The following is a 26751-nucleotide window of genomic DNA, read 5'->3' on the forward strand; positions in this document are numbered from 1 at the left end:
TCCCCATGACCCCCAGCACCCCAGGGCGCCCCATAGCCCACCCCAACACCCCCCAGCACCTTGGGGTGCCCCAGACCCGCCCCCACCTCCACCCCAACACCCCCCCATGACCCCCAGCACCCTAGGGTGCCCCAAAGCCCCCCTCCCCCCCCCCCAGCACCCCAGGGTGCCCCATAGCTCCCCCCCCCCCGCACCCCAGCCCCCCTCCTCCCACTCCCCCAGCACCCCGGGGTGCCCCAAAGCCCCCAGGTCCCCCCCTGCACCCCAACACCCCCATGACCCCCCAGCACCCCGGGGTGCCCCCATGCCCCCCCCCCCCCCCCCAGCACCGCCCCTCCCCACCCCACCCCTCTGCTGTCCCCGCCCCCTTCCCCTTCTCCACCAATAGCGTGGCGGGGGTGTGTCCTCCGGCCCCGCCCCCGGGGACCAGCAGACCAATAGGAGCGGGGGGGCGTGGCCCGGAGCCCGGCCCCCACGTGCTCGGTGGCGCTGCCCCGGGGTGGGGGGACCCGGGGGGGGGCGCGCAGCGCATGGAGGCGGCGGCGGCGCCGGGTCCGGGTCCGGGTCCGGGTCCGGGTCCCGGCAGGGCTCGGCCGGGCCCCCCCCAGCCCCAGCCCCAGCGCCGGGAGCTCTTCAGGGGGCAGCGGAAGGAATCCGAGGTAAGGACCGGGGGGGGGGGCGCCCCAAAGTGGGGTCGGGCTGGGGGGGGGGCACGATTCGGGCTTGGGGGTGCGGATCGAGGCTTTCTGGGTGCCGGCTCGAGGTCTCTGGGGGTCCGGAGGGGTCTGGGGGGGCTCGGTCCCGAAGGGCCCCCCCCCCCCCCCCGCAGCCCCCCGGTACTGGGAGGGGGTCCGCGGGCACCACGAAGCCCCCCCAGGGGACCCCCGGGAGCAGGGCGCGGGGGGGGACCCGGTCCCTGGGTGCCCACCCGGGGTCGGTGCCCGAGGGGGGGCTCCGGGCTTCGCCTTTCCGCCCCCCCCCGCTCCCGGAGCCGCCCGGCTCCCCGAATCCCCTCGCCCCCACCGGGCTCCGCAACTCCTCTGCCAGGCTGCAAAAATTGGGCAGAAACCGGGGCAGAAATTGGGCAGAAATCGGGGATCTGCGCTGCGCATCCCGGGGGGGGGGGACATCGGTGTTAACGGGGACAATTAACGGGGACAATTAACGGGGACAACGCGCCCCGGTCCCAGCCTGGCTGCCAGGAGGGTGCCGGGACACGGGAGGGGAGCTGATGGTAAGGGCATTTATTTCACGTTTTTTATCGATTTTTTTTTTATTATTATTATTTATTTTATTTCACGCTTATTGCCCAGCTGCGTGTCCAGCCACTGCGCCTTCTCCGCGCTCCTCCGCCAGGTTTCACGCTCCAGTTCCTCGGGAGCCGCTGCGGGGCTGGGGTCTGCAGCCCCCCCCTGCACCGGGCACCCCAAAACCTGGCGTGGGGATGGGGAGGGCGCGGGGTCTGCATCCCCCATGGGTGCCCTGGCTCCAAACCAGCCCCCGTTTTAAGCCAGGAGGGATGGGGAGCACGTGTGGGGCTCTGAAGGCAAAAAGCTCCCGGGGGGGTCCTGCCTGGGTCCTGCCCAGGCTTTGCCGTGGCTCTGCTGGGGCCGGGGAGCGCTATTTTTACACGCACCTCCCCAAATCTGCCCCGTGCCAAACGGCCCGGCCAAGCCCTGGGGACCCGAGCCGAGATCCTCAACACACGAGTCCCCGCTGCGGCGGCTGCGGGAGCTCCGTCACAAACCCTGCCAGCACCGCGCTCCCCGAGCGGCCTCGCAGCCCCGTCCCGATGGCTCCCGACCGGCCCCCCCGGGACGTGGGAGCCCCCTGCGCCCACCACTCACCCCCGCTGCTCTCCGCAGGGCTCCTTGGACTGCCCCAACCTGGAGTTTGGATACGGGGACGCCGACGGCCACGGCGCGGAGCTGTCAGGTGGGACCAGCGGGGTGTTTCGGGGCTGTGTTGCTCTAACGGGTGTCCTTGTGGGGTGGGAGGTGGTTATGGGGTAGCACCATCCTGGTGTTAAAAGAGCACGAGGTTTTTATTAGCAGTTTATGGCCCCCTCCCACGTCTCCCCGCGGGGCAGTGACTCGGGCTGCTTCCACCCCAAAACTGCCGGGGTCCCCCACGGTGCTGCTGTAGGAATTACCTAGGGCTGTGGGAATTATATGGGAACGGGCACAACGCCGCGTCCCTCCGGGTCCAGCCCCGTGTGCAGGTGCCACAACCCCAGAGCCGCTCAGCGTGAGATCAGTGCAGGTTCTGCCTGGCTGCACGGGTGCTTCTGCAGTCCCTCCCTTTGCAAATTGACTGAACCGAGACAGAAATTTACCCCAAAAACCCCTACGGTGCTGCAGATGCAGCGGGGCAGGGGCGTGGGAACGGCCCAGGGGCGAGGAAGAGGAGGGGGAAAAGCCCCGGGGAACAGAAACCGGAGCTGCAGCTGCAGCGAGGCTTGATGAGACCAGAGCATCATGCGGCTGTGTGGGGGGCTCCGTAGGGCTGCGGGTCCTGTTCTGATTTTGTCGGATTTTATGGCAAGTTGGGTACCCGCACTGCCCTCCCTGCTGCCCCACGGGCACAAAGCCTCCACCCCCGGCTGCGAATTAGGGCTGCAAATGATGAATTTGGTAGTGCTGGGTGGGTACCAGGTGCCCGGTGGAGCTACAGAAGGGCCCAGGGACAAGTTGAGATCTCTGCCCCATTTCCTCGGGCACATGGGGACATCTCAGAGCCCCACGAGGAATTCGGTGGTGATGAGGAGGGGGAAGCCCCCGGCTCACTGCCGACCCCTTTGATCCATCAGAGCTGTACAGCTACACCGAGGAGCCCGAGTTCGGCACCAACAGGAGATGCTTCGAGGAGGATTTTCACACCCAAGGTACTGGCTCCAGGCTCAGCGCCCCGTGGCTTGGGGCTGCCCCGCCGCAGCCGGCACCCGCCTGGTGGTTGTGGTCGTGTCCCCTTCGCAGTGCGGGGACGGCGGTGGCTGGAGCTGGACAGGGCGCAGCAGAAGGCCTACGTCATGCACCTGCTGGATGGGCTGGAGGTGGTCAACAGGGACAAGAGGCTCAAGGTAGCACGAGCCATCCTGTACCTGGCGCAGGGTAAGGACCGCTGCCTGGCTCCGGCGGGAGGTTTGGGAGAAATGTCATCTCTGGGTGGCAATCCTGTGCCAGCTCGGTGCAGCAAAGCTCCTTCCCAGGATGGCCCCGGGGCCTCCAAAGCAGCTTCCTCCTAACCACTGCCTCCCTTGGGGCCTCTCCAGGCGTGTTTGGAGACTGCGATAACGAAGGCGATGTCCTGCACTGGTCTCGGCACAACAGCTTCCTCCTCTACCAGCTGGGAACCTTCACCGCCTTCCTGGAGCTGCTCAACATGGAGATCGAGTGAGAGGACCTGCGCTGCCCTCGCCCTCCTCACTCTCCTCTTCTCCCCATCCTCCTCCTCCTCTTCCCCCCTCTTCATCCTCCTCCTCCTCACCGCGGACCAGCAAGGTGCCGTAGTCGTGGCACAGCCCCGAGTGCTGCGTCTCCACCTCCAGGGCCGTGGGCTGGGATTGGGGCTAGGATTGGGGCTGGGATTGGGGCCGGGGGTGAGGAGCAGCCAGTGCCTGGTGGCTGGTGCTGAGCTCTTCCCTCCCCTGCCCTGCAGCAACAGCCAGGCCTGCAGCAGCGCCCTGCGGAAGCCGGCCATCTCGCTGGCCGACAGCACCGAGCTCAGGTACCCCCCTCTGCCCCCTGCCAGCCGTGGGGCCGGCATCAGGGACAAGCGCTGGGGACCCGGCGTCACCTCCCCGCCGTGCTGTCCCGGCAGGGTGCTGCTCAGCGTCATGTACCTGATGGTGGAGAACATCCGCGTGGAGCAGGAGTCGGATCCCCCGGAGTGGAAAACCTGCCGGGAGACCTTCAGGATGGAGCTGGGTGAGCCTCGGGGTTCATCGTGCGCCAGCGAGGTCCCTTTGCTGCCCCAGCTCCGTGGGGAGACCTCGGGGACGGGGCTCTAAACCCGCTCCTGGTCCCTCTCCCTTCCAGGGTTCCCCGTGCGCACCGAAGAGCCGTTTGCTCTTCTGCTCTTCACGATGGTGACCAAGTTCTGCAGTGGCCACGCTCCCCACTTCCCCATGAAGAAGGTCCTGCTCCTGCTCTGGAAGGTGCTCCTGGTGCGTGAAAACCTTCTTTTCCCAGAACCTGATAATTCTGGGAACGGCGCTGTGCGGCCCGGACACTCCCCACTGTTCAGTGCAGCCACGGCGGGGTTATTTAGGGTGGCACAAGAGGCTGACCGAGGTGAACGGTTCCCTCTGGGGTGAGGTTTCTCCATCCTCAGCTCTTCAGTTCGATGGCCTCAAGCCGCTGCTCCCCGGGCAGCCCCGAAGAGCCGCGCGGCGCGGGAGGGACCTCCCCTGCCTGCTCCGTCACCTCTCTTGTTGGTCCCTAGTTCACGCTGGGAGGATTTGAAGCCCTGCAGGCGATGAAGGTGAGGAAGAGGGAGGAGCTGGGCCTGCCGCCCCTGCCGGAGGACAGCATCCAGGTGATGCGCAGCATGCGCGCCGCCTCGCCTCCCACCTACTGCATCGAGCTCGTGGAGCAGCAGCAGCAGAAGCGCGGGCACCGGAGCCGGCGGGTAAGGGCGAGCGCGTCCTCCCGGGACGTGGACCAGGGTTTTCTCATGGGGAGGGGTTTTCTCCTGCTCAGGGAGCCAGCCTGTGCTCGGGAGCACGTTTTCCTTCCCCCTCCAAGCGCTCATGCATTTCTCAGCTTATAAAAGCTGCTGCAGATCAGCCCTGTGATGTGCTTGATCCGGAGGAAGCGAGAGGACGTCCTGACCCTATGGCAAAAGGCTGATAAGTGCTGAGCACCAAGCTGCTCGCAGCAGGCTCGTCTTTCTTTAGCTCAGTTCTTGGCATTGCAGGGTTACGGTCAGAGGATGAAAACACTTCTTGTGCTAAGGGGGAGATATCGGGCAGTAGCTCCAACAGTTAAGATGGAAAATGGGGCCACACCTCCCAGAGCAGCAAGGTTAGAGGCACAGAGGGAGCTTGTTCCTTGTCCAGACTCTGGTGGCAACAGATAGAAGGGAAATCCTCACCCAGGGAACATCTGGGATTTCAGCCCTTCCAGGATGGAGATGTCTGATGCCGGTGGCTGGGAGGGAAATGAAATCTGTGGTGTGACTTCAATTTCTCCATCCCATTTTGCTGCAGCCCCTGATGAAGCAGGACAGTTTGGATATCTACAACGAGAGAGACCCCTTCAAGAATGATGAAGCAGGAATTGATGAAGAAGAGAGCGATGATGTGGACAGCGGGATTGAGGGGGAGCTGGACCTGATGGAGCGGGATGCGATTATCCCCATGGTGCCAGCCCAGCGCGCACCTATTGAAAGGGTGTCGTTCCCCAAAGGCCTCCCCTGGGCCCCCAAAGTCAGGTAAATCCAGCTGGTTTCATTGCCATCCTCCCCAGTCCTACCAGCTGCCTGTCCTGGAGCTCATTACAGGCTGAATATCTGCCTGTGGCAAGTTTGTTGGCTCCTGGCAAGCCGAGCTGAGGTGACTCCACTTCTTTTTCGGTCTCAGTTGGCCCTTGCTGGGCTGGGTTTAGCTTGACTTTACAAGCCAAGTTTGGCCAAGGCCGGCCAAGGAGTGGAAATCCCATTTTGGAAACCCCAGGGGCACTGGGAATGAATTTCTATGGGAACAGGGCCCATGGGCTGGGAGCAGGGCGAGTTGTCCCAGCCGGCACCGATGGGTCTTGGTAGGGCAGGGTCCTTGATTAATCATCTGGTTAATGAAAGGGGCTCCTGCTCGCTGAGTGGGACCCCTGTGTTGCCAAATGAAGCCTTCTTGAGTGGCCTCGTAGGGTGAGAAATGGGAGAAATACAGCTGATAAAACATAGTGCCTTCCCTTCCTAAGGCCAATCCTGCTACCTGTGGTATGGAGGAGGGTTAGGAAAAAAGGGTGACCCTCTGCCCTCTCCTTCAAATCCATGCGAGCTTCTTGCTGCTGATCTGAAGCCTGGATTTAATCCAGTGTCTTTAAAACGCAGGAGCAAATACATCTTTCCGCTGTGGGGGCAGTGAGGGGTTAAGCGCCTCTATCCGCAGCGCTCCTGGGGGGACGCAGCGAGAAGCCGTTTCCCACGTGGGTCCCTGCACACGTGGTGCCATTGTGCTCCGCGTCAACACGCTCGGCTTCGGAATCAAATGACCCTTGTTTTTCTTGGCTGGTGCCTGGGAATCCGGCCGTTTTTCTCCCTGCCTCGGCTCCCATCTCTGCTGCGCCGAGACCCGAGCCGTTCTCATGCAAGATGCCCGAGGCGGACGAGATGTCAGCGGTCTCTCCCGTAGCAGCACACGCTCTGCGAGGCTGTGGAGACCACGTTTGTTTGCCCCAAAGGAGCAGGTGCTACTTGCATGTGCTCAGGGCAGAGAAGTTGTGCAAGGAGTTCCTGGTCATAGGAAACCGCTCGCCGTTTACTTGCACTCTCCCGTGGAGCTGCTCGGCAAATGCAGATGGTTTTGGCTCACGTTGTGAGCAACGGTGGCTGTAGCCAGCAGCTATTAAGACTTCGAGAAATCGATCCTAGAAAGCTAAAAGGTTCTTGCCAGCCCCATTTGGGAGCTCTTTCTAGGCAGCGGAGGCTGCGTTCTGATAAATGTCTCTTTTCCTCCCTTCTCGTTTTTGTTTCTCTGCTGCTCCATCAGACAGAAGGACATCGAGCATTTCCTGGAGGCCAGCAGGAACAAATTCATCGGCTTCACTCTGGGACAGTGAGTGTCACGTGCGCAGGGCCAACAGAGCTGTCCCCTAGCTCCCATCGATGCAATTTAACTGCAATTTAACCCACAGAGCTCGGCTGTTCTCCGCTCAGCCACCCTAAATCGTCCCTGGGACGACGCGGAGCAGCGCTGGGTTTTGCTGGGGCTGCAGCACTGCGCTCAGCATTATTAGAACGTGTCCTTGGGGATGCTGGCCTCTGGGGACCTCCTTCTATTAAAAATCAGACCTAGCCCAGAATAAGTGACCCCTGTCCCGAGCAAGAGCCCACGTTGAGGGGAGGAGTCTGGGTGATCCGATATCCCCAGCGAATTACCCGCTCCGAACAAACCAAGCTGCGAGCGTAGTCATCCTGGCACGGGCCCAGCAGGGTGTACAGGATGTGTTGGTTTGTAGGGGTGGTGCTGAGCACGGTCAGGACAGAGATCTGCTTTCACCCAAATCCTTTGCCCAGCGTTAGCCCTCTCTCATGCAGACTTTGCCGGGGAGGAGGTGGGAGGTGGGCAGCCCACACCAACACCTCTCCCAGCTCCCCACCCATCCAGGCTGCGTTCGGTGGGCTATGGGCTCCCTCCTTTCACCTCGTGTGAGATGGAAGTCACCGGGATCACCTCCCCAGCCTTGTACTTACCTTCTGTCCTCCCCTCCAGAGACACCGAGACCCTGATAGGGCTGCCACGGCCGATTCACGAAAGCGTGAAGACGCTGAAGCAGGTAAGGCATCGCGCCGTGCGCAGCGTTCGGGTGAAGCAGCCCAGAAAGCCCTGGGGAGCTGCCAGCTGGTCCAGCCTCACCCCATGCTATCTGTGCTCACTGGCACTCAGCAGATGCTCTGAGGAGGGATCACACCCATGGGGATCTCATAGAGGTGGGGAAATCTTTGGCCAAGATCACCAGGGCCCTAGAGGGACTGCAGGGCATCAAGTTTCGCGTGCATTAACTTCGTGCCACAGCACTCGCAAGGAGCTTCAAGTTACTCACGTGTTCTCTCAGCGCACCGTAAATGATTCATGCACGTTCAGTCCTCTGCTCCTCTTCAGCTGATGTGCAACGACACGCTGAGCCTGAGCTTTCCATTTGCTTGTGGAGAGATCCTAGGAGGAGTAGGTGGAAGCAATCACAAGCATGATGGGTGAGGGGCTTCGGGGACAGAGGGCTGTCCTCTGCAAAGAGAAGTTCTCCACGTGTGTGCTGTGACCTGTGCGCTTACCTCGGATACGAATGAACGCCACAGGTGTTGTCACTGCTCAGTGTTCCCTCCCGCAGCTGTGGAATTTCTCTGCCTCTGTGTATTTTGCCAGCACAAGTACATTTCCATCTCAGACGTCCAGATCAAGAACGAGGAGGAGCTGGAGAAGTGCCCCATGTCTCTGGTAAGGAGATGTGCTCCCCGTCACTAAACGGACACGTGGAGAAATTCACAGAAATCCACACGTTTTCCCTGATCCTTAAACACACCTTGGATGCTCCTTGCTCTAAAACACCGTATCGTGACCAAATCATTAAGTCCTCAAGTTAGGTTTTAGTGATGTGACTGACATACCTCAATTGTGCAGACCAGAAATACTTTTTCCCCCTTGTTTCTAATATTTCTCTGTGCTACAGGGGGAAGAGGAAGTCCAAGAAACCCCTTGTGAGATCTTGTATCGGGCCATGCTGTACAACCTCCCCCAGTATATGGTAAGCCCGTGTTTTTTAAAAGTAAAAACGAATTTGTGAGCGGGGAATGGTGCCAAACGGCGAGCCGACGAGCCGTTGTGCGTGGGTGCAGGCATCGTCTGACCCCAAGAAACAAGCTCTGGACGTCGGGGGTCCCTTGAGCAGGAACCAAACTGCCCCATCGTGTCGCTTTGGGTGGCTCTGCGAACAAACCAACCTGGGGAGTGCTTTTAACAGCTAATGGGGAGTCTGTAAGGTGTGATGTTCCCATGGGGACACCCCTTGCAGCTTTCCCGTGGCCCCAAGAGATTCTCACACAGTACAATGTGCGTCCCAAAATTCAGCTACCTTGTGATGTTAGTGGGCGCGTGCCCTGCATCCATGGGAAGAGACAAACAGATTTAAATGCATTAAGCTCCAGGCGACTCTTGCATTAATTTATCCATACTGCTAGCGGTCAGGTCCATCAAGTAATGCCAAGCCAGAGGTGCAACTGGCTTGTCTGCCCAGGGTGTAAAGGTTGAGGCTTGGCATAGTCAGTCCATCACCATGAGTGGAGCTTGGGCTGCTGAAATCCCGTTGAGTTGGCTTGAAGTTGTCCAGCTCCAGCAAGTGAAGGCGAAGGAAGGACTTCCCCCTTCCCAAGACCATCCCTCCACACCTGCCCTCTTCTGCAGATAGCTCTGCTGAAGATCCTCCTTGCTGCAGCGCCTACCTCCAAAGCCAAGACCGACTCCATCAACATCCTGGCAGACGTGCTGCCGGAAGAGATGCCGTAAGTCCCCAGGGAGGTGGCCACCAGCTGTCCCCGCTGTGATGTGAAGTCTTGGACCAAGTGGGAGAGTTGGGGTTTGCCAAGAGGTTCAGGGGGCTCCAGGTCTGGGGATGGCTCTTTGGATAGATCCAAGCTACTGGGATGTGGTTTAGTGACGGGATGCGGTAGGTCAGGTTGATGGTTGGACTCGATGATCTTGAAGGTCTTTTCCAACCTACATGACTCCGAGATTCTTCTGTTGCTGCTGGGGAAGAGGGGTGAAAGCCACAGAAATGAACACTGGCTTGGGGGGGGTGTAAGGGTTCGAGCGCAGTCAGCTGCCCTCTGTGCTGTTCTAGCTAATTGACACAAATCATGAAATCACACTAATTGAGGCAAGTCGTAACTATCCGTGAGCATGTGGTAGGCATCCTCCACGCTGCTCCCCAGGGTTGCTGGCCGAGGGCAATCAGCTCTTCTTTTCTTGACACACTCTGGTGTCAACGGGCAGAAGGGGATAGAAACAAGACCTGGAAGGTCCCTGCGGAGCCGCTCCAGATGGATCCGAGTGCGCCAGTCCCTTCGTGTACCCGCTGCGCCCTTACCTTCTTTCCCTCCAACCCAGCATCACCGTCCTGCAGAGCATGAAGCTGGGCATCGATGTGAACAGGCACAAGGAGATTATCGTGAAGAGCATCTCGGCTTTGCTGCTGCTGCTCCTCAAGCACCTCAAGCTGAACCACATCTACCAGGTGAGCGCTGAGAAGGGGTCGGCCACTGCCAAGCCGCTTGTGCAGCCGATGTGTCCCACGGTGCTCTTGTGGAGGACCTCTCCAGGAATTGTGTCCGTGGGGAGCTGCAGGTGGCTTTTCTGGAGAGATGAACCCTAGCCCTAGGACATGTTTTTTGTAGCGTTACTCGTGCAGGGATAACCTGCCTGCCGTATGTCTTTGGCTGTGTTTTGACGGAATCACTTCCACCCACGTGGAACGAGTTCCCAGAGTGCTGGGAAAACTCACGCTGTGGCTGATCGGGTTAAAATTCCAGAGATCTCACAAGAAAGAGCCTTCCCTGGCAGAAGGGGATGGGAATAGGGATTAGGCAAGACCCTCCAGTGCCGAGAGGTGGTGCTGGGTGGGACCTCGTGAGGCCAGCCAACCTGGTCCTCTGCCCCTCGGCAGGGTCAAGCTCTGGGGGCTCCGGTTTCAGCAGAGCTGAAGGTCAGGGTCCCAGATGCAATTTGAATTTTGTTAAATAGGTGGCGGTTTTCTGTTTGTTTGTTATTTAAGAGGTTTCCACGTGGTGCAAAGCCATCAAATCCATCCGTTTTATGAAGCCCACTGATATATGTACATATATATATGAGGTTAAATAGAAATCCATGTATTGGATTGGGTAAAATGGAAAAAAAAAATCAAATTTTCCAATCCTGCCTTTGCTGTGGGTTCCTGTATCCCCCCCCTCCTTTTTTTTTTTTTTTTCTGAGGTGTGGGAGCAATCTGCTCCTTCCTCCTGGTTTTGGATGTGGATGGTGAGAGGCATGGATAGGCTGGGCAGGGCAGGATGCGATGGGGTCGGACGGCGTGGGCTGCGTGAACGGGAGATTGCTGCTGGTTGTATCCCTCCTTTAGAGGGCGGTGGAGATGTGTTGTGTTATGCAGACCCAGGCCTTTTAACGTTTAGAGAGGGAGAGAAATTAAAAGCGTACAAGAAGGTAAGGGTACTTTTTCAGTCGAAATTTAAAAAGGGGCTGGGTTAGCATGTGCTGCAGTAGGAATTTCTCAATTTCTCTCCTAGTAGCTCTATCTCCTCCTTCCCCATATACTATTTTGTTGCAGATTTGATCTTGAAAAGTGACCTGCACACACTAGGTGCAGCTGTCCCTAAACGGAGGCTATCCCTAAAACACAGAGGCTGGATGTCCACAGTATGGCAAATGCAATATCCCCGCCGGTGGGAGTTGTTGTATATGGTGCAAGCCTTTTACAGCAGACTTCTGCATGGGGAAGATGGTCTGCTGGGTGTCTAGAGCAAACCATCGAGGCTGTGGTGCTTCCAACTGGAAATGGGTTTCCATTCCCAGCATACGCTCCTGTTGCTCCCGCTAACGCTGACCCATCTCACTTCTCTTCCTCAGTTTGAGTACGTGTCCCAGCATTTGGTGTTTGCCAACTGCATCCCGCTGATCCTGAAGTTCTTCAACCAAAACATCATGTCTTATATCACTGCCAAAAACAGGTACAGCCACTGCTGGGGAAGAGAGAGGTGGTGGAGCAGGGAGGAATGTGCATGAAGACCCCAAACACATGAACACGCGGTGGGGCTGAGTGACCGCTGGCCCCAGAGTGGCTTGGGGCAGCGGGTTCTGCACTGCACGGAGGGGTGCAAATCCCCCCTGCCCGATGGGGAAAATGGGGCAGGGGATTCCAGACTCTCCCTCACTGCTGAGGTATGCCCAGACCCATCTCGCTGTCACTGGGCTGGTTTTCATCTCTGCGTGGCCTCCTGGAAAGCATTTTTTTTTTTGCCCCTGGGCATCTGTGGACCACAGCTTCACAAAGGCGAGGTGGGGCAGAGCCTTCTGTGCCTTCTCTGCTTTTTATAGCCAAAATTCAGCTTTCCCGACTCCCTCAGGTCTCACGTAGTTGTCGCTGCCTTTCCCTTTTGAGCCTGGCGATGTCAGGATGGGAGGTGGCAGCAGCGATGCTAGTACCTGGGTGGCGTGCGGCGCTGAGCCGTGGGCTCCCGCTGGGACGTCAGGGTTGTATCTGCTCCGTGCCCTGTGTCGGGCTGTGGCACCTGGGAGCCCACGAGGAGCATCCGGCCCCGTAGACAGTCCACAAGAGGTTTAGCCTGACTTAGGGCATCTCTAGACCTTGTGTCTCTACCCTGAATTCCCGCTGGCTTGGTGGCGGCTGAGCTGTGGCTCAGCTGCTGGACTTAAAAGCAGCAAGCGGCAAAGAAGTGGATGGAAGGACTGAAGCTGCGAGACTGATAGTGCAGGCTTCAGTTTAGATCCCTGCACGTCTTGGGACATAGATAGCATCAGTGAGTGTATATGTACATATTATATATTGTATATTATATACATCATATATGTAGTATATATACTATGCATATTATATTATGTATTGTTTAATATATAATATACATAGCCAAACAAATATATATAATATATAAATTAATATAAATTATCAAATTATATAAAACTTATCTAATATAATTTATAACTATCTAATTTATAATTTATATAAAATATGTATAAAATTTTTGTTTGGCTACTTTTACAAAGTCAATAAACCCAGAAGGCCAGGAAAGACCTGATGCCCTTACCGTGCATTTTCTTGCTGGTAATATTCTGCCAGATGTCTGCATTTTAACCCAAGATCTGCTTTTCGTATGTGCTTGGTTTTGTGTTGTGTTTTTTTGTGTGTGTGTGTCCGTACGAATAACTAATCTGCCATGTCTTAATGGATCCAAATCCTCCGAGCCCTCACTAACACGCTTGGGACACACTCGGGAGCCACGAGGGCTTGGTGTGCTCCGTTAAGCTGAGGCATGGGGCAGTGGTGGTGCTGGGAGCCCGGGAGGATGCTGACGGTGCTGGGCAGATGCTGTCACCAGAGGTGGCTCTGCCCTGGCAACTCAAACCCCAGGCATGAGGCAGGAAGACGTTGCAGGTTGCTGGACGCGGTCTCATAGATCATCCTAAAAAGTTGCTCGCATGCTGACCTGTTCTGTGACGAGTCCCTCCTTTCCCATCTTCCACAGCATCTCCGTCCTGGATTATCCGCACTGTACGGTCCACGACTTGCCTGAGCTCACTGCAGAAAGCCTGGTAAGCAGCACATAGGCTCCTTGTAACAGTATGGTTCTACGTGGGAAGGCGAGGAAGGATTTTTGTTTTATTACTTCTGCCCTCTCTATACCCATTCAGTCCCAAATTAGACTTTTCCCCTCCCCTCCAGACTAGAAAATTCCTCCCATCCCTATTCTGACTTATTACCAGCTATGGGGAGGTGGGGCAGGAGGCACGGGCAAGCTTTGTGCACCCCGTACAATCTGTTGGGCTTAGAGTTTTCCCTTTTACTTGTCCAAGCTAGAGAGCCTGCTTCTAAAAAGGCTTCAGCCAGAGGCTGTTGCCTCCCAGGCTTTAATTGCTCAGCGCTCACGCTCTGTGAGATGCCAGTAGATGAAGGAATAAACCAAATTCCCTGCGGAGAGGAGCCTGAGCATTACAGAGGCCAGCCAGCACGATGGGTACGGATGAGAGGTTAACGCTGGAGGGTCCCTAACTGCCACGACTGCAGCACAACGTGGGCTGCACGTGGGCTGCGATGCTCTTCCCGCACAGGGCACAGAGCGGGCACAAGCCTTGTGGCTAACAGGGAGGGGATCATTGGGAAGGGAGACCCTAAATGCAGCAGGAAGCATTTAGAAGGAGCCTGATCACCGGCAGGGGTGATCGCGTGGTGCCTGGCTGCTAAAACCTTAAGCCCCTGTTGTTTTCCTTAGCTTTGAAGAGGTTACAGCCACTGAAATAACAAGAAAGGTTTTGCGTGGTGAAAGGTTTTTCATGAGCCAAAGTTGCTCACGAATCCTTCCAAGGCTGCGAGCAGCTGGGGCAGCAAAAATGAATTTATCAGCTCTGTGTCCACCACGGTTCCAACACTCCCGTGATGCAAATCCCTGTTGTGAGCTGATTTCGCCAGATTTATGCCAAACTTACACAAAACCCCTCTGCGGAGCACGTACGGGAAGGCACGGGACTGTCACATGTGGCCAGCTGGGTCCTGTGCCGCCGCTGTGCCACCGTTCCAGCTCGGGATGTTCCACAGCTCTGCGGTTTGGTGCTTTCCACCAACACTGCCCTGGGTGCCTGCTGGAGGCGGCAGCTCCTGCCCCTTGTGCAGGGCCGGGGGTATTGGCCAGCCCCGCTGGGCTCCCACGGGCCGCATCCTGGCCCGACGGGGGCACCTAGCGACGTGTCACTGAGCACTCCGATGGCTCGTGCTGGTCCTTAGGTTCACGCTAGGTTTTGTGGCTCTAAGAGAGAACCTAACTTTTCTAGGGAAAATATTCACAGGTACGTTTTCCCAGCAGGGTCCGCTCCCCAGTCTGGGAGCTGCTCTCACCCCTAGGCAGGTTATTTGTTATATATCCTATATATGTATTATTTCTGCCGTGCTCAGTGCTGTCCAAACATAACATACTGCCCCGTCCATCAGCCGCTGCTTCCCTCCAGCATACAGGGGTGTTATCCTCGCCAGAGACTAATTTAATTAGACGTGCCGAAGCCAACTGGAGTGCTACTGCGTGTGCATGCCTCTGGGAGGACGCTCGTGAATGTAGGATCTCAGAGCCCCTCAAGGAAAATGTGATGTCTGGCTGGAAGAAACCTAACCCTGCCTTTTTTCTCCTTGAAACCCTCTCCTTGGAAAGTGGCAATTCGAGGCTGCTGCTAGGGAGGGCTCCTGCAGAGCTACTTGGAGAGGTTCAGGCAGAAGACGATTAAGTTCCAGTTTTCTTTTTCTCTCTTTTTTTTTTTTTTTCTCCTTGTTTTTATTGGTTGGCTCCGTGTCTAGAAATGATGCAGGGTATATTCCTATTAATTAGACGCTGCATTTTGATAGGCATAAAACACAGCCTGGTTCTTCAGAGATGTGTTTGTGCACGTGTTTGTGTTTCTTTTCTTCAGCCAACATTTTTTGCAGTTTTGTCTTTTTTTTTTTTTTTTTTAACCCCGATACGCTGATTTTAACATCACAGCCGTAACACATTTCTTAGCAGATATAACAGAAGCTTGTGCTTTCAGTGGGCTGAATACAGGAGGGCGTGCTTGGTTTGCTTCCACGGAAAACTAGGACACGTTCGGCAGCGCCGTTCCCAGAGGAGGGACCCTCTGGCTGTCGGTAGCTGCTGCTCTTCCCACGCTGTAAATCAGAAGCGGATGAATCCTGGCAGGGTAGCAGGGGCCTCTTCCATCCTCTCATGGCTCAGGCTCCTCAGTCCCATCCTGGTCCCCGTCTCCCTTTTGGTGGCATCTCGGTGACATCCTGCCTCTGCGCTCTGCTGCGTAGGAGCCTCCAGCACAGACGTAGCCTCTGCTGGCAGAAGAGTGCATTTTCTCGGAGTGGCTTTTACCAAATCCCGGCATTACAGTGCTCCCAACTGGCAGATTTGTTTCTTGTCGGCCTCTACAAGTTACACGTACGCTAGCGCTTTTACCAGCTTCCTGAAACAAGGGGTTTGGTGCTCGCTTTTAAGAACAAAGGTATTACGCAGGCAGGATTTTCTTGGTAAATCTAGCTTCAGAGCTGGATTAGGCGCTGACAGAAGCGTCTCATCCAAATTCTCCTCCCAAGGGTGCCCAGAACGTGAACAGGATTTTTTTTTCTGTGGTTAAGGCTGCAGCTTGCTGTAAGTGGCTTATAAATTAAGCAGCACTCGTTTCTGCTCTCAGCCCCAAGTAGGTTATTTGTGGGACACTTGTGCCGTGCTCCGTGCTGTTCAAACAAGACAGGTTACTGTGCTGGTGGAATTACAGCTCAAACGTGCCATGAGCACTGTTTACACAAGCCAGAGCCGGGGCTGCTGATGTACAGCTAATATTTAAAATTATACAGCTACTATTTCAAAAAACGTAGGAGCTGCACTTAAGCTGGCGAGCCTCTCTGTTACAGAAACGTCCCGTCTTCCCAACAGGAATGTTTGTCATCCTTCATCATTTTGTCTTTTCTTTTTATTTGTCCATAATATTTCCTCTAAGCATGTGGCAATTTAGGAATTAATTTATATAATTAACAAGAAGCTGTTCTCCAAGCAGTGGTGATGACTAGGCTGTAATTTGCTCTGTAAAACAAGGAACACAAATCTACCGAAATATATATTCCCCTTGACAGAGCAACGTGATTTATCTTGGGTCCTCTTCTAGACCCAAATACAAACTAAAAATGCCGATTTTTGTCTGAGGCTTTCAGAACATTTTTCCTGGGGAAAAGCTGCGGGCTGTCAGTGGTGTGATGATAGCCCAGGCGAGGAGGCGGCTCCGCTGCTCGTCCAAAATAAGATTTGTGCCACTGAAGAGCATCAGGGAGGGCATTCTGCACAGGGCAGAGCTGCTGAGCGCTGCCCTTAGGGTTACCCTCTTCCCTCTCCTCTTGCAGGAGGCCGGAGACAACAACCAGTTCTGCTGGAGAAACTTATTCTCCTGCATCAACCTGCTGAGGATCCTCAACAAGCTGACCAAGTGGAAACACTCGAGGACGATGGTAGGGTGGAGAAATACTTTTCCTCCTGCAAATAGTACTTAGTTTTACAATCTCTGCGAAAAAAAATCTCCTCTGCAGCAGTTTTGGGATATGGTGACCACCCCTATTCTGTCTGCTCGGGGTTTGTGTGACATGGTAGCACCCAGTGCTGCACAGGCAGTATTTTTTTTGCTTCCTTGAGCTCGTGGCCTTGACTTGCGTTGCTCTCTTGGCAGATGCTGGTAGTCTTCAAGTCGGCCCCGATACTGAAGCGAGCGCTGAAGGTGAAGCAGGCCATGATGCAGCTGTACGTCCTCAAACTGCTGAAAATCCAGACCAAGTACCTGGGGCGCCAGTGGAGGAAGAGCAACATGAAAACCATGTCCGCCATCTACCAGAAGGTGCGGCACCGCATGAACGACGACTGGGCTTATGGCAACGGTGAGCAGAGCCGGGGACGCATCCTGCACGCGGCGGCACAGTCGTTGTGTTGGGGTTCGGGCGTGTTTTGTCCTAGGACCTGCTGGGATCCTGTAAACTTGGTTGGGTCAGCACTGGGGATTTTTTTTTGGAGGCCTTAAGGCACCATTCGGCACCATCAGGAGGAACCCAATTGCATGAGGGAAGTTGGGAATAATGAGATCAGGCTGGGACACAGTCACACGAGGTCTTCAAGACGAATTTCCACCAAACCCAGCCCTCCAATTCTGCACTCCCAAACCGATGGCTTTTGCCATCAAGGCACTGACTTGCTCCGCACCAAACGTGTGCTTGGGGCAGCCACAGATTTGGGATCTGGGCGGCAACCCTGCAGTGCACGCCGGAGAAACAACGGCGGATGCTGAGGATCCTTAAGCTGAAGACGTGCCGGTCTGTTTCAACAGCTCTTACACGTGGCCTAAAGCTGTATTTTTAGAAGGCTTAATAACATGGTCCTGAACTGTTGCTTTGCGTACATCTTCTTTTTTTTTAAAGAGGGTTAAACAGAAAAATTGGGTGGCATCCCTGTTTGAAAAGGAGACAGGGCGAGACGTAAAGGCCTAACATCTTCTCTTCCTTACAGGGGAGAGAGGCATTATAATTAGGGTGTTAATTTCTACTGTAAAAGATATAATTTATTTTTCGAAGACGAGTATGCTTTTGAGAGTTGTGATACCGCTGTGCCACTGATTCAGAAGAACCAAAATTAGACTCGCTATTTTTAATTTCCCTGTAAGGTTAGTGGAGTTCCCCAGATGCCCAAGGGCCGGAGGGCTGGGGAAGGCTGGGGACTCCCTTTCCTTTACAGGGATTTCTCTCGCCTCGCTGCCTTGCTCAGCGCACTCATCTTCCCTGCAGGGCTGAATGCAGCAGCAGGACTTCTTTATGCCCGCGATCGCATAATTCACTACTCAGCAGGCGCTGCTTCTTGACCTGGGCACTTTGCCGTGCCAGCACTTGGCTTGCAAAGACGAGATCCGGAAGGGTTTTTCCCCAAGGATTTATTTTTAGCTTGGTGTATCTGGACTGAGATGCAGCTTGGACTTCTCCCTCCCTTCAGCACTGCTGAGACCTTGCCAGTGAATTTGCTGACCCTTTGTGGAGCGAATGGCTGGTTCATATAGATTCAAAGCTCATAAAGACCAAGTTTTGAAATAGTAATTTTTTGGAAATGGTACATATTTACATAATATTAGATGTTTAAAATATTGTGGTTATTACAGTCAGTTGTTAGCTTCCCAACCTTGCCCAAAATTTAGAAGCCTTTGTTTTCAGTAGCTTATAGTAAATTTGTGAGGTTTTAGCTATAAGCTTTAAATCTTGATCCCTGCCTCAGACATCTGCGGAGATCTTCAGTAAAAGTGGTGGGGCCTTTCCAAAAAAAGCAGGAGCTTTGTAATGGTACAGAGTCCTTAAACCATGCTGAAGGCCAGAAATAATTGCATTTCTGCATGAAGTTTTCTGACTGCTGAATTTACAAGTGATTTTAATATATTTTATTTAAATACCTTAAATTAAATGCGTGCATAACAGCAACTGATTATGAATAATAATTACCATAGAATTAGGAATAACTGACTGGCTAATATAATACTCTTTTTAGTTCAGGCACATGACTGCTGTAAATTCTTGATCCTTTCTTTTGGTCAAACCGTACCGGAGTCATTTTCTCCACAACGCCGTGGTCTTGTTTCTTCTTGAACCTAGATATCGATGCCAGACCGTGGGACTTCCAGTCTGAAGAATGCACCCTGAGAGCCAACATCGAAGCCTTCAACAGCCGGAGATACGACAAGCCCCAGGATTCGGAGTTTGCGCCGGTGGACAACTGCCTGCAGAGCGTGCTGGGCCAGCGGCTGGAGCTCCCTGAGGACTTCCACTGCTCCTACGAGCTGTGGCTGGAGCGGGAGGTGTTCTCCCAGCCCATCCGCTGGGAAGAGCTGCTGCACTACCAGTGAGAGCCGCCCCGTCACCTGCCATCGTCCCACCCCGGTGAGGACCCGGGGGCTGGAAAGGAAGGTGATTTTGGGCCTGGGGGTTCCTAAGTAAGGCTGGAAAAAAGGTGACCATCTTTCTAAAGAGGCCAGGCCTCTTTGTATCTACCCAAACATCCTTGGTACGCAACTGCCATCTATTTGGAGGTCTTCCCTTTGGGGTGACCTCTTGGAGACCGTGTGGTAGCAACGGACCTGCACAGAGGCCAAGGACCAGGTTTCAGCATCATGCTGGTGGCAGTGTCAGCAGCGTCCTCATCTGTTTTTCACTCCAGATTTACACCAGTGCACGAGAGATCAGAGTCTGGGCTGTCCCTTTGCTTGGTTCACGCATGCAAGTTTGTCCTAAGAGAATCTCAGCAGTGGAAAGTCTCCATCTCCCCCAAATGCCCCATGCTGCGCTCGATTTGTTTTCATTTATCCAGTTACGGATGTCCAAGAACGTGCTCCAGACACCCTACTGCTGTGAGCAGGGTGCCCTGGTTCCCTGATGAAGTGGAAAATAGGTGGCACTTGGTGGCGATCTTGAGCAGAGGTGACAGGTTGACTTGGCAAACGATGACATTACTGCTTGTCCCCAGGCCAGCGCTGCTGCTGGGATTGTGCAGCCTGAGTTGGAGGCTTTCTTCTACAACTGACGATTTTGCATTCTTCACGAGGGATAGTAATTACCTTTTCCACTGCTCCACTTTGCTTCACCACTTCATTCACTTGCATTAGAGTAAGATGCACAGTGAGCTGTGCGTTGCTTAGAGCTGCCGAGGACATTGATTGCCATCTTTCTCTCCATCTGAAATGAGCCCAGAATTATTGGCACAGAGGTTACTGACCCAAACTACAAGACGTCTGAAAGTGCCACGTAAAGGATTATTTCCTCATCCATCAAGATGCTCCATTAAGACGTCCATGCAGGAAAACAAAGTGCAGCAGGCTGATTGGTTTTGAAGGATAATTACTGCAACATTAGGTTTCCAGGTTGCTTTCTTCACTGCTCTTTAGCCCTTCTAGCCCTAGAGGAGAAAGTAAATGCCACATCTTCCTGAAAATAACCTGATTTTTGCACAGGTTTTTGGCTCTTTCCTTTAAGTGGGAAGGAAGAGTGCTTTGGGTAACACTTTGCTGCCATCACATGACGAAAACAGCAGATGCTGCAGTCCAGAGCTCTCAAAATGAATAGCAAACTGAGCTGAGAGCTTTCTATAACAAGGAAAAACCCTCGTGGGCAGGGGATAACCCACTGGGTGAGCTTCTGCTCAGCACTGTGCCTACCTTCTCCTCGGCCAGCAGCCCTAGTGCTGGGCTTCCCCGTGCTTCCTTCAGGATCCTGATGGGGTCTGAGAATTCTTACCTTTTTCTACAAAACGTTGTCGGTCCAGCACAGGGAATCCTGGGGTTAACCTTTCCTCCCTTATGAAACCAGATCTGGTGTCAAAGAAAAATGTGTCAATAAAAATGGGCAAAATTTGGCTCCTCTCTAGCTGTATCGACGTAGCAAGCGCACAAGTGATAAAATCACAGGTATTTGTTATGGCAGGATTCGTGCTTATTGCTGTAGAATTAAACTGGGAATGTTTCCTTAATGTGGTTTGCAAAAGACATTTTTCAATGAAATAGCATTAGTAAACCTGCTCAAAAAGGCTTTTGTTCAAAATAAACCAGAGCAACTTTTGAAGTTCATTCATTTACTGGAATTTTTTTCTTTGTGCACCTTAATTTAAATGCTGCTTTTGGTGGTTAATTTTGTTTGTTTGTTTTAGGGGTAGAAATGTAGTATAAATGCTACTATTTCCAGCCAGGTGCTAGGGGACAGAGCCCAGGACTAACTGGACAGTTTAGGATCTTCTCTGTGATGATTCATCTGGTTTTCCTACCAAATGTGCAGTTTTTCCCCCATTTCGCCCACAGGCCAGGGTCCTGAGAGCTGAGCTGTACCCTGCATGGTATTACATGGTCTGGCACAAGGGACACTTGTCTGTTCTTTTTTTCCTGCCTTCTCATGGTGACCCCACACTGAAATAGTCCCTGTATTTTTTTTCCAGCTGCACCACTTATTTTATGATTTCTCTGCTATTCTCTGCTTTAGAGTGATTTAGAAAACTGTCTTATTTCCTAACAGCTAAGTGTGAACGTAAAGGAAGCATTACCGAAGTATCCAATCCTTTTAGTCTTAATAAACTAAGGGCACGGAGGTGTTTCTTCAAGGGGACGAGCGAGCTGATTAATTATTAAAGAATCAGAAACTTAGAAAAGCCCTTCATATTTGGCTCACCCCCCCCCCCCCGCCAGGTGTCTCCTCCACCCAATGTTTGTGTGGGTACTAGTTATTCTCTTTGATATCGTGTTCATTTTTCTGCATTTTGTATTTAAATTCTGCTTCATATGAGGTTTCCATAGCTTATCAGTGCCTTCCATCTTTTCTGAGGTATGGAATAGGAATACAAATTCTTACCTGGATCTCTGTGGTAGAAGGAGGTATGAGCTGTTATGTTTGAATACTATTAATTTCCACCACCACAAGTTAAGCTTCCTGGAGATATACCTCTATATAAAAACTGAACCTCTGTGTAAAAAAATAACTAGGGAAAGGTAGACTTTTAACTTAAATGCTGTTTCTCATCACGGATTTATCACAGACTGTACGTCTATCGAGACAGGCCATGCTTTGTGAGGGTTTCTTTGGGAAAGAGGGGCAATGTGGGTGTCAGCTCAGGCTGATAAACGCTGCTGGTCTCCCTACAGACCGCACAGCACGCTGCAAAGCAGCCGTGCAGCTGAAATGCCATTTTGTCAGGAACAGAGGAACCTGTATTTTAATAAGTTTATTCTAGTTACAAACAGATGCAAGTCAAGGTAATAATGCCAAGGCTTTCCCTAGACACATTCGAGCAGTGTATTCACTGAGACTCCTCTAGAAAACTCCCTTACCGTCTCTGACAGCCTGAACTGCTGCTCCTCCAGCGGTACCAGAAAAGTCTCCATCCTGCTACGAATTCTCAAACCGCAAGCTGGTAGCAGCTTAAAACGTCCTTGCTTCACAGTGAGCATTTTCTTCTCCCTAAAAACCTAAGAGTCAGAAGGCAGCAATTATGGGATAATCATTCTGATACATAGGAAAGAAAAGTTCTAGAATACAGTTTTCTAATGGTTTCTGTACAGCTGAAGGAGCCGTATCTTATCTTACCCCAAACATGACTCCTGATTCCAGGAACGGTTGCATATGCTCAGTTTCCGTTGAAACTGCGTCTGCAGAGCTTTTTTTCAGCCTACAGGTGGTTGCAGAAAGCTTTGCTGCTGCTAAGTCAATATCTTCAGTACCTTAAGATTCTTCTGTTCCTAATTTTAGCCTCATTTCCTAGGGATAAAAGGCACCGGCAATTGCACTCCTGGTCTCTCAGTGCTCTATAAGCAACTTTTGAGCTGGTTAACCGATTCCTTGCAAATTTGAGTAAAGGATAAAAGGCCTCCAAGATGTTGTGTTCTCATAAGAGTTGTGAAAGGGAACATCTGAGTGGAGGGATAGACCCTATTAATGCCCCAGCCGAGGCAAAGCGGGGCAGCTCAGCCGTTTCTCATTCGGTTCAGCAGGGACCAGCTGCCCAGTCCTAAAAGAAGAGCTGGGGTCAGTGCTGGGAAAGGACAGGGGAGAGGGGCTGAAGGGAAGGGATGCACGCCGGTGTGACACTGGGTTTCAGTAATTCCATGACATAGGACAGCTTGTTTAAAAAAAAAAGAGAAAGATATTATCAACTTGTTGGCATACAGAACATAAGGCAGTATGTTCTTCCCACTAAGTCTCAGCAGTCATTTGATTCTCTAGTTGGATGCGGTCCCCTGTGTAAATTTTCCACTCTCTCTGTGAAAAGGACCATACCCTAATAGCCCTCCTTCTTCTTATCTGAATATTTCTGTAAAAATAATGATAGTGAGATGTCCTGACCTAACAGCTGCACTCTTTATTTATCAATTTGTAACTACAGCGGTGTCTTTATGAGGCCAGGTTTATTATACTCCTAGTTTGCAGGAACCTCCCTTAATTATTTATCAAAACCCTTGCATTTGTAAAGAGCAGCTTGCTTTGTAGCCAGCTCCAAGTATCTTTACAAAAAACAAGTTGACTGCGCAGGCTAATTTTTGTACGCTTGATCTAATTTCTGACACACTTGTCATTGCTGGTACTTCATTTTACCCTTAATAGTAAAATGTGTTATCTTGACAGTTGCTTTTGCTAAAAGGAGACAATGGGTATAATTACGATCACTTCTTTTATGCCATGTGGTTTGTTGATTAGAAAATTACATAAAATCATTTTTCCGTGAACATAGCAAAAATATTTTTTCGTTATTTTTTCATTATTCGTTCATCATTTCTTTATTCATACCAAGCTTTATTCAAAAGTGTTTTACTTAGAAAGTCTACAGACAGTATTTCTGAGCCATGTTTCTGACCCTTTTCCTATTTTCTCTTGTTCTTTTGCTTCTTTCTCTGTCCTTTTTGGCTCCTTCTGATCAGGTACCAGGATTCCCCTGAGATTTTCCCCAGCAGTGAAAGTTCTTCTTGCAGGGCTATTTCCATCTCAGAAAGCTGACCAATTCCACTGCCTGTGGCCTGTTAAGAGGCAGGAATGGGAGAGAAATAAGCAGCACGACGAAGAATGTGGGAGCTGCATTAGTACACAGCCACTGAAAAAAAACAGCCACGGATGCACCCAGACCAACCAAAGCCCAAGGCCTTGTTCCTTTTCAAATGGCAAGGAACCTCTTTAGTCCACAATTCGTCTTCTACATTGCCCTGACAAGCTTGGTCTATGATACAGGGTAACAGGATCCCCCATTTTCCTTTGCAGCTGAAGACAAAGAAGTTCAGCTGCTCCATCATTTCGTCTGAATAGAAGGGAGGTAACGTGCTCATTAGCCTCAGTGAAGTCTGATACTCCCCACTGATCAGAAAGCAATTCCCTTCCAATAGCACTTTCTCCTGTGCAACAAAACCTGCATCCCACTCACGGCAGCAGAAAGCAGTTATGAAAGGGAAAAGGCTAGTATTTTCTAGAGCAAATAAAATATCCATGAGAAGTAAAAGAATCGGAGATGTATGTTTCTAGGCTGTGTGTCTTATCACGTATACTTGGAAGCATGTAACATGTCGAGATTACAACAGAGAAGTATTTCCACTCGCTTCAGAGAGAGGTACTGCATCATATTTGTGGTAATGACAGTCAGCTGATCACAAACGCTTTATTACTAACATTACTTCAGAAAGACAAGCTTCTGTTTTCCATTAACTCAGTCCCTTCCTCCTCAAGGCAAGTAAGTCTGATGGTTTATATTCCGTGTTTCAAAAGTGCCTTTCAAATTGTCCTCCTCAGCAGCACCTTGCTCTCTCCGGGCTTCATGGCAGCCGTGGTGTCGGGTGATGACCCAGTTGTTATTTCCAAAGTTTCCTGGTCTCACTTCTCCACTCGGCCTGCACTCCTGGCTCAACTTTCCCTCCTGATAAAAGAGATAATCATTAGACCAGTGTTTTGCTGAGCTGTGCCTTTGCTCTTTGACTTCCTCTAGTCATCACCAGGTACGTTTTGCTGCAGCCTATCAGTCGCACTCATTCCTGTCACTTTGCCCTCTTTTGATATCTAGTCCACATGCAGGTAAATATTTTCCTGCAAAAACTTCCTCCCTACCACATTAGTCCTTTCTTTCACTGATACGTTTACTTCTCTTAATGTATCGGACTGACCCCTGCTCTCCTTATTGTTCTCATCTCTTCTTTTGCTTTCACTTTTGGGAGATCCGTCATTCTTTATTAATCCATGCTTTAACCTAGTAGGTCACAGGTCTGGCTCACTCTCCGTATCTCCTCCTATTTTCAGCATACCTGACTGAGATACTCTCCCTGCAATAGAGCTGGCCAGTTCCCCCTTGCACTTCTACATTCCTAACCAAGTATATCCCCCCTTGTATCAGTATTAAAACGCTTCGTTACAGTCTGCATACCTTCTAACCACATCACTTACCAGCATCCAAAGCAGTAACTGAATGCAGATTAATCATTATAATTACATGAGACGGAAATTTATGTTTGCAATAAATCCAACAATAGCTGTAGCTGCCAGGAAGAGGGGAAGGGCAGGAAAGATGGTAGGGCATCTCTGTAAATCTGAATTGTTTTTTCTACCGACAATCCTTTCCAATGCTGATTTACTTAAATGTTTGTATTTAGTACACTGTAATATATACAATTATCATACTAAGGGAGAAAACAAAGGCTGGACGGCTATTATATCTGATAAATAAAATAAATTCATTTCTATTTAAAAAAAAAAAAAGCTTTTAAAAAATACACATAGGTCTGCAGTACGTACCATTGCATTAAAATGCCTGTCATTTGAAATTTATTTTGTAGCTTCCAGCTCCCAAAATTAAGGGAATCCTTTTTTTTTTTTTTTATGTTGAAATTATTCTGAAACAAAGCTGTCTTCCTACAGGTTCACGTCCCATTGCCCTTAAATACCATTTTGTCCTCCCCACTGCAGGAACAGCACATGCTGCTGCCAAACAGACTAGAGAAGGGCTGAGCTGTGCTGACATTTCCTCAGCCGAGATATTAATAGTGTCTGTCTCCCACGCTCGGCACAGCTGACAATTTTCATGAAACTCATAGGAAATTAATATATTTGAACTCTTGGCTTTGTGTCAAACTCGGTTAGAGCTGGTTTGAAAGTTATGGCACAGGGGAGGGCAGGCAACCCGTGTGGTGGTACAAGCCCCTTTTCCTTAGGAAACTGCACTAAATTCCAAGCTCCTACCTGAAGACAAGTTTGAAAATATGATAAAGTGCATTCTACAGGCTTATGGACAAGAAAGCAGATTCCAAGAGGCTAATATCTGAGAGAAAAATGGAAGAACCAGGTTCTAGGCAGACTCATCGAAGTGTTGGGGTTTGGCGATAGAATGATTACGAGCTTTTTCTTTGTTTTACATTTTATTTATTTATTTATTTTTTTTATAAGGTGATTCAGCTCCTGATACTTTCCACTTTTTGCACTTTTTGCTTTGGACTCCTGTCACTTTGCAGATGGGAGCACACAGCAGTGAAAGCCTGGTGCTGAGGGATGTGGAACAGAAACCCGCCTCGCAACCTCTCCACGGCATTTAACAAAAACAGTGTTTGTGAGTAGTACCCTGGCTGTGAAAAAAAAATAAAATAAAAAATGAAAAAATAAAAAAGGTGCAGGGCACCAAAATCGTCCCTTCAGCTGCCTGCTCCTCCCTGTGACACCTCAACTTCATGTGGCTTCACTTATACCTTGGATATCAGCTTTATTTTTATCACTTTAAGGGATTTTTCAGAAAACATCCAAGCTCTATTTGATGCCGGCTCTCTGATGCTGTGGTTCTCAACTCAGCCCAGATCAGAGGTCGTTTTTAAAAATGTTTCTGTGGTACGTGACACCGGTTTAACTAAGAGCACACCCCACGATTGTGCAGACCATAGAGGTGCGAGCTGCGCCTCCTCCAGCACAGCCCAGAAGCTGAGGCCAGGGATACCCCAACGCAATTTTGTGTTTTTGCCCCCAAATACCCCAACCCAAAGCTTTCTGCCCCCAAATACACAAAAGCTCACTTAATACTCTGTGAAACCCCGATTTTTCCCACAACCTTTGAAAAAAAAACGCCTTTTCTTTCTCTAAAACAAAAACTATTGCGGTACTTTTTTAAAAAAATGTATTTATTCTTCCAGCGCCCTTCCGCGGGCCGTTTCGTTCCCCTCAGCGCGGGGAGCTCTTTCCCGCCCTTTTCCTGAGGCAGCCGTTGCCGCCCCAACGGTCGGTGGCG

General features: G+C 51.8%; 1 protein-coding gene and 1 long non-coding RNA gene across 2 annotated transcripts; one reads left to right on the forward strand and one right to left on the reverse strand.

The window, feature by feature from the left end:
• The first annotated feature begins 493 nt into the window (after positions 1-493).
• STRIP2 (striatin interacting protein 2) lies at positions 494-20596 on the forward strand. The gene is made up of 21 exons (XM_066995710.1): positions 494-659; positions 1866-1935; positions 2810-2884; positions 2976-3110; positions 3272-3392; positions 3658-3726; positions 3820-3926; positions 4038-4165; positions 4444-4629; positions 5210-5433; positions 6710-6775; positions 7433-7496; positions 8084-8155; positions 8388-8462; positions 9119-9216; positions 9821-9947; positions 11333-11433; positions 12967-13033; positions 16362-16466; positions 16682-16886; positions 18633-20596. The coding sequence occupies exons 1-21, from the start codon at positions 531-533 to the stop codon at positions 18881-18883; spliced, it is 2475 nt and encodes an 824-aa protein (XP_066851811.1). The 5' UTR covers positions 494-530; the 3' UTR covers positions 18884-20596.
• On the reverse strand, positions 20202-26659 carry LOC125182643 (uncharacterized). The gene is made up of 3 exons (XR_010831503.1): positions 25278-26659; positions 21845-24408; positions 20202-20341 (listed from the first exon to the last, which is right to left on the reverse strand). It is a non-coding gene; the product is annotated as an uncharacterized lncRNA (long non-coding RNA).
• Between the last annotated feature and the right edge of the window lie 92 nt (positions 26660-26751).

Source organism: Anser cygnoides, chromosome 1, assembly GCF_040182565.1.
Source record: "Anser cygnoides isolate HZ-2024a breed goose chromosome 1, Taihu_goose_T2T_genome, whole genome shotgun sequence".
Taxonomy (NCBI): Eukaryota; Metazoa; Chordata; class Aves; order Anseriformes; family Anatidae; genus Anser; species Anser cygnoides.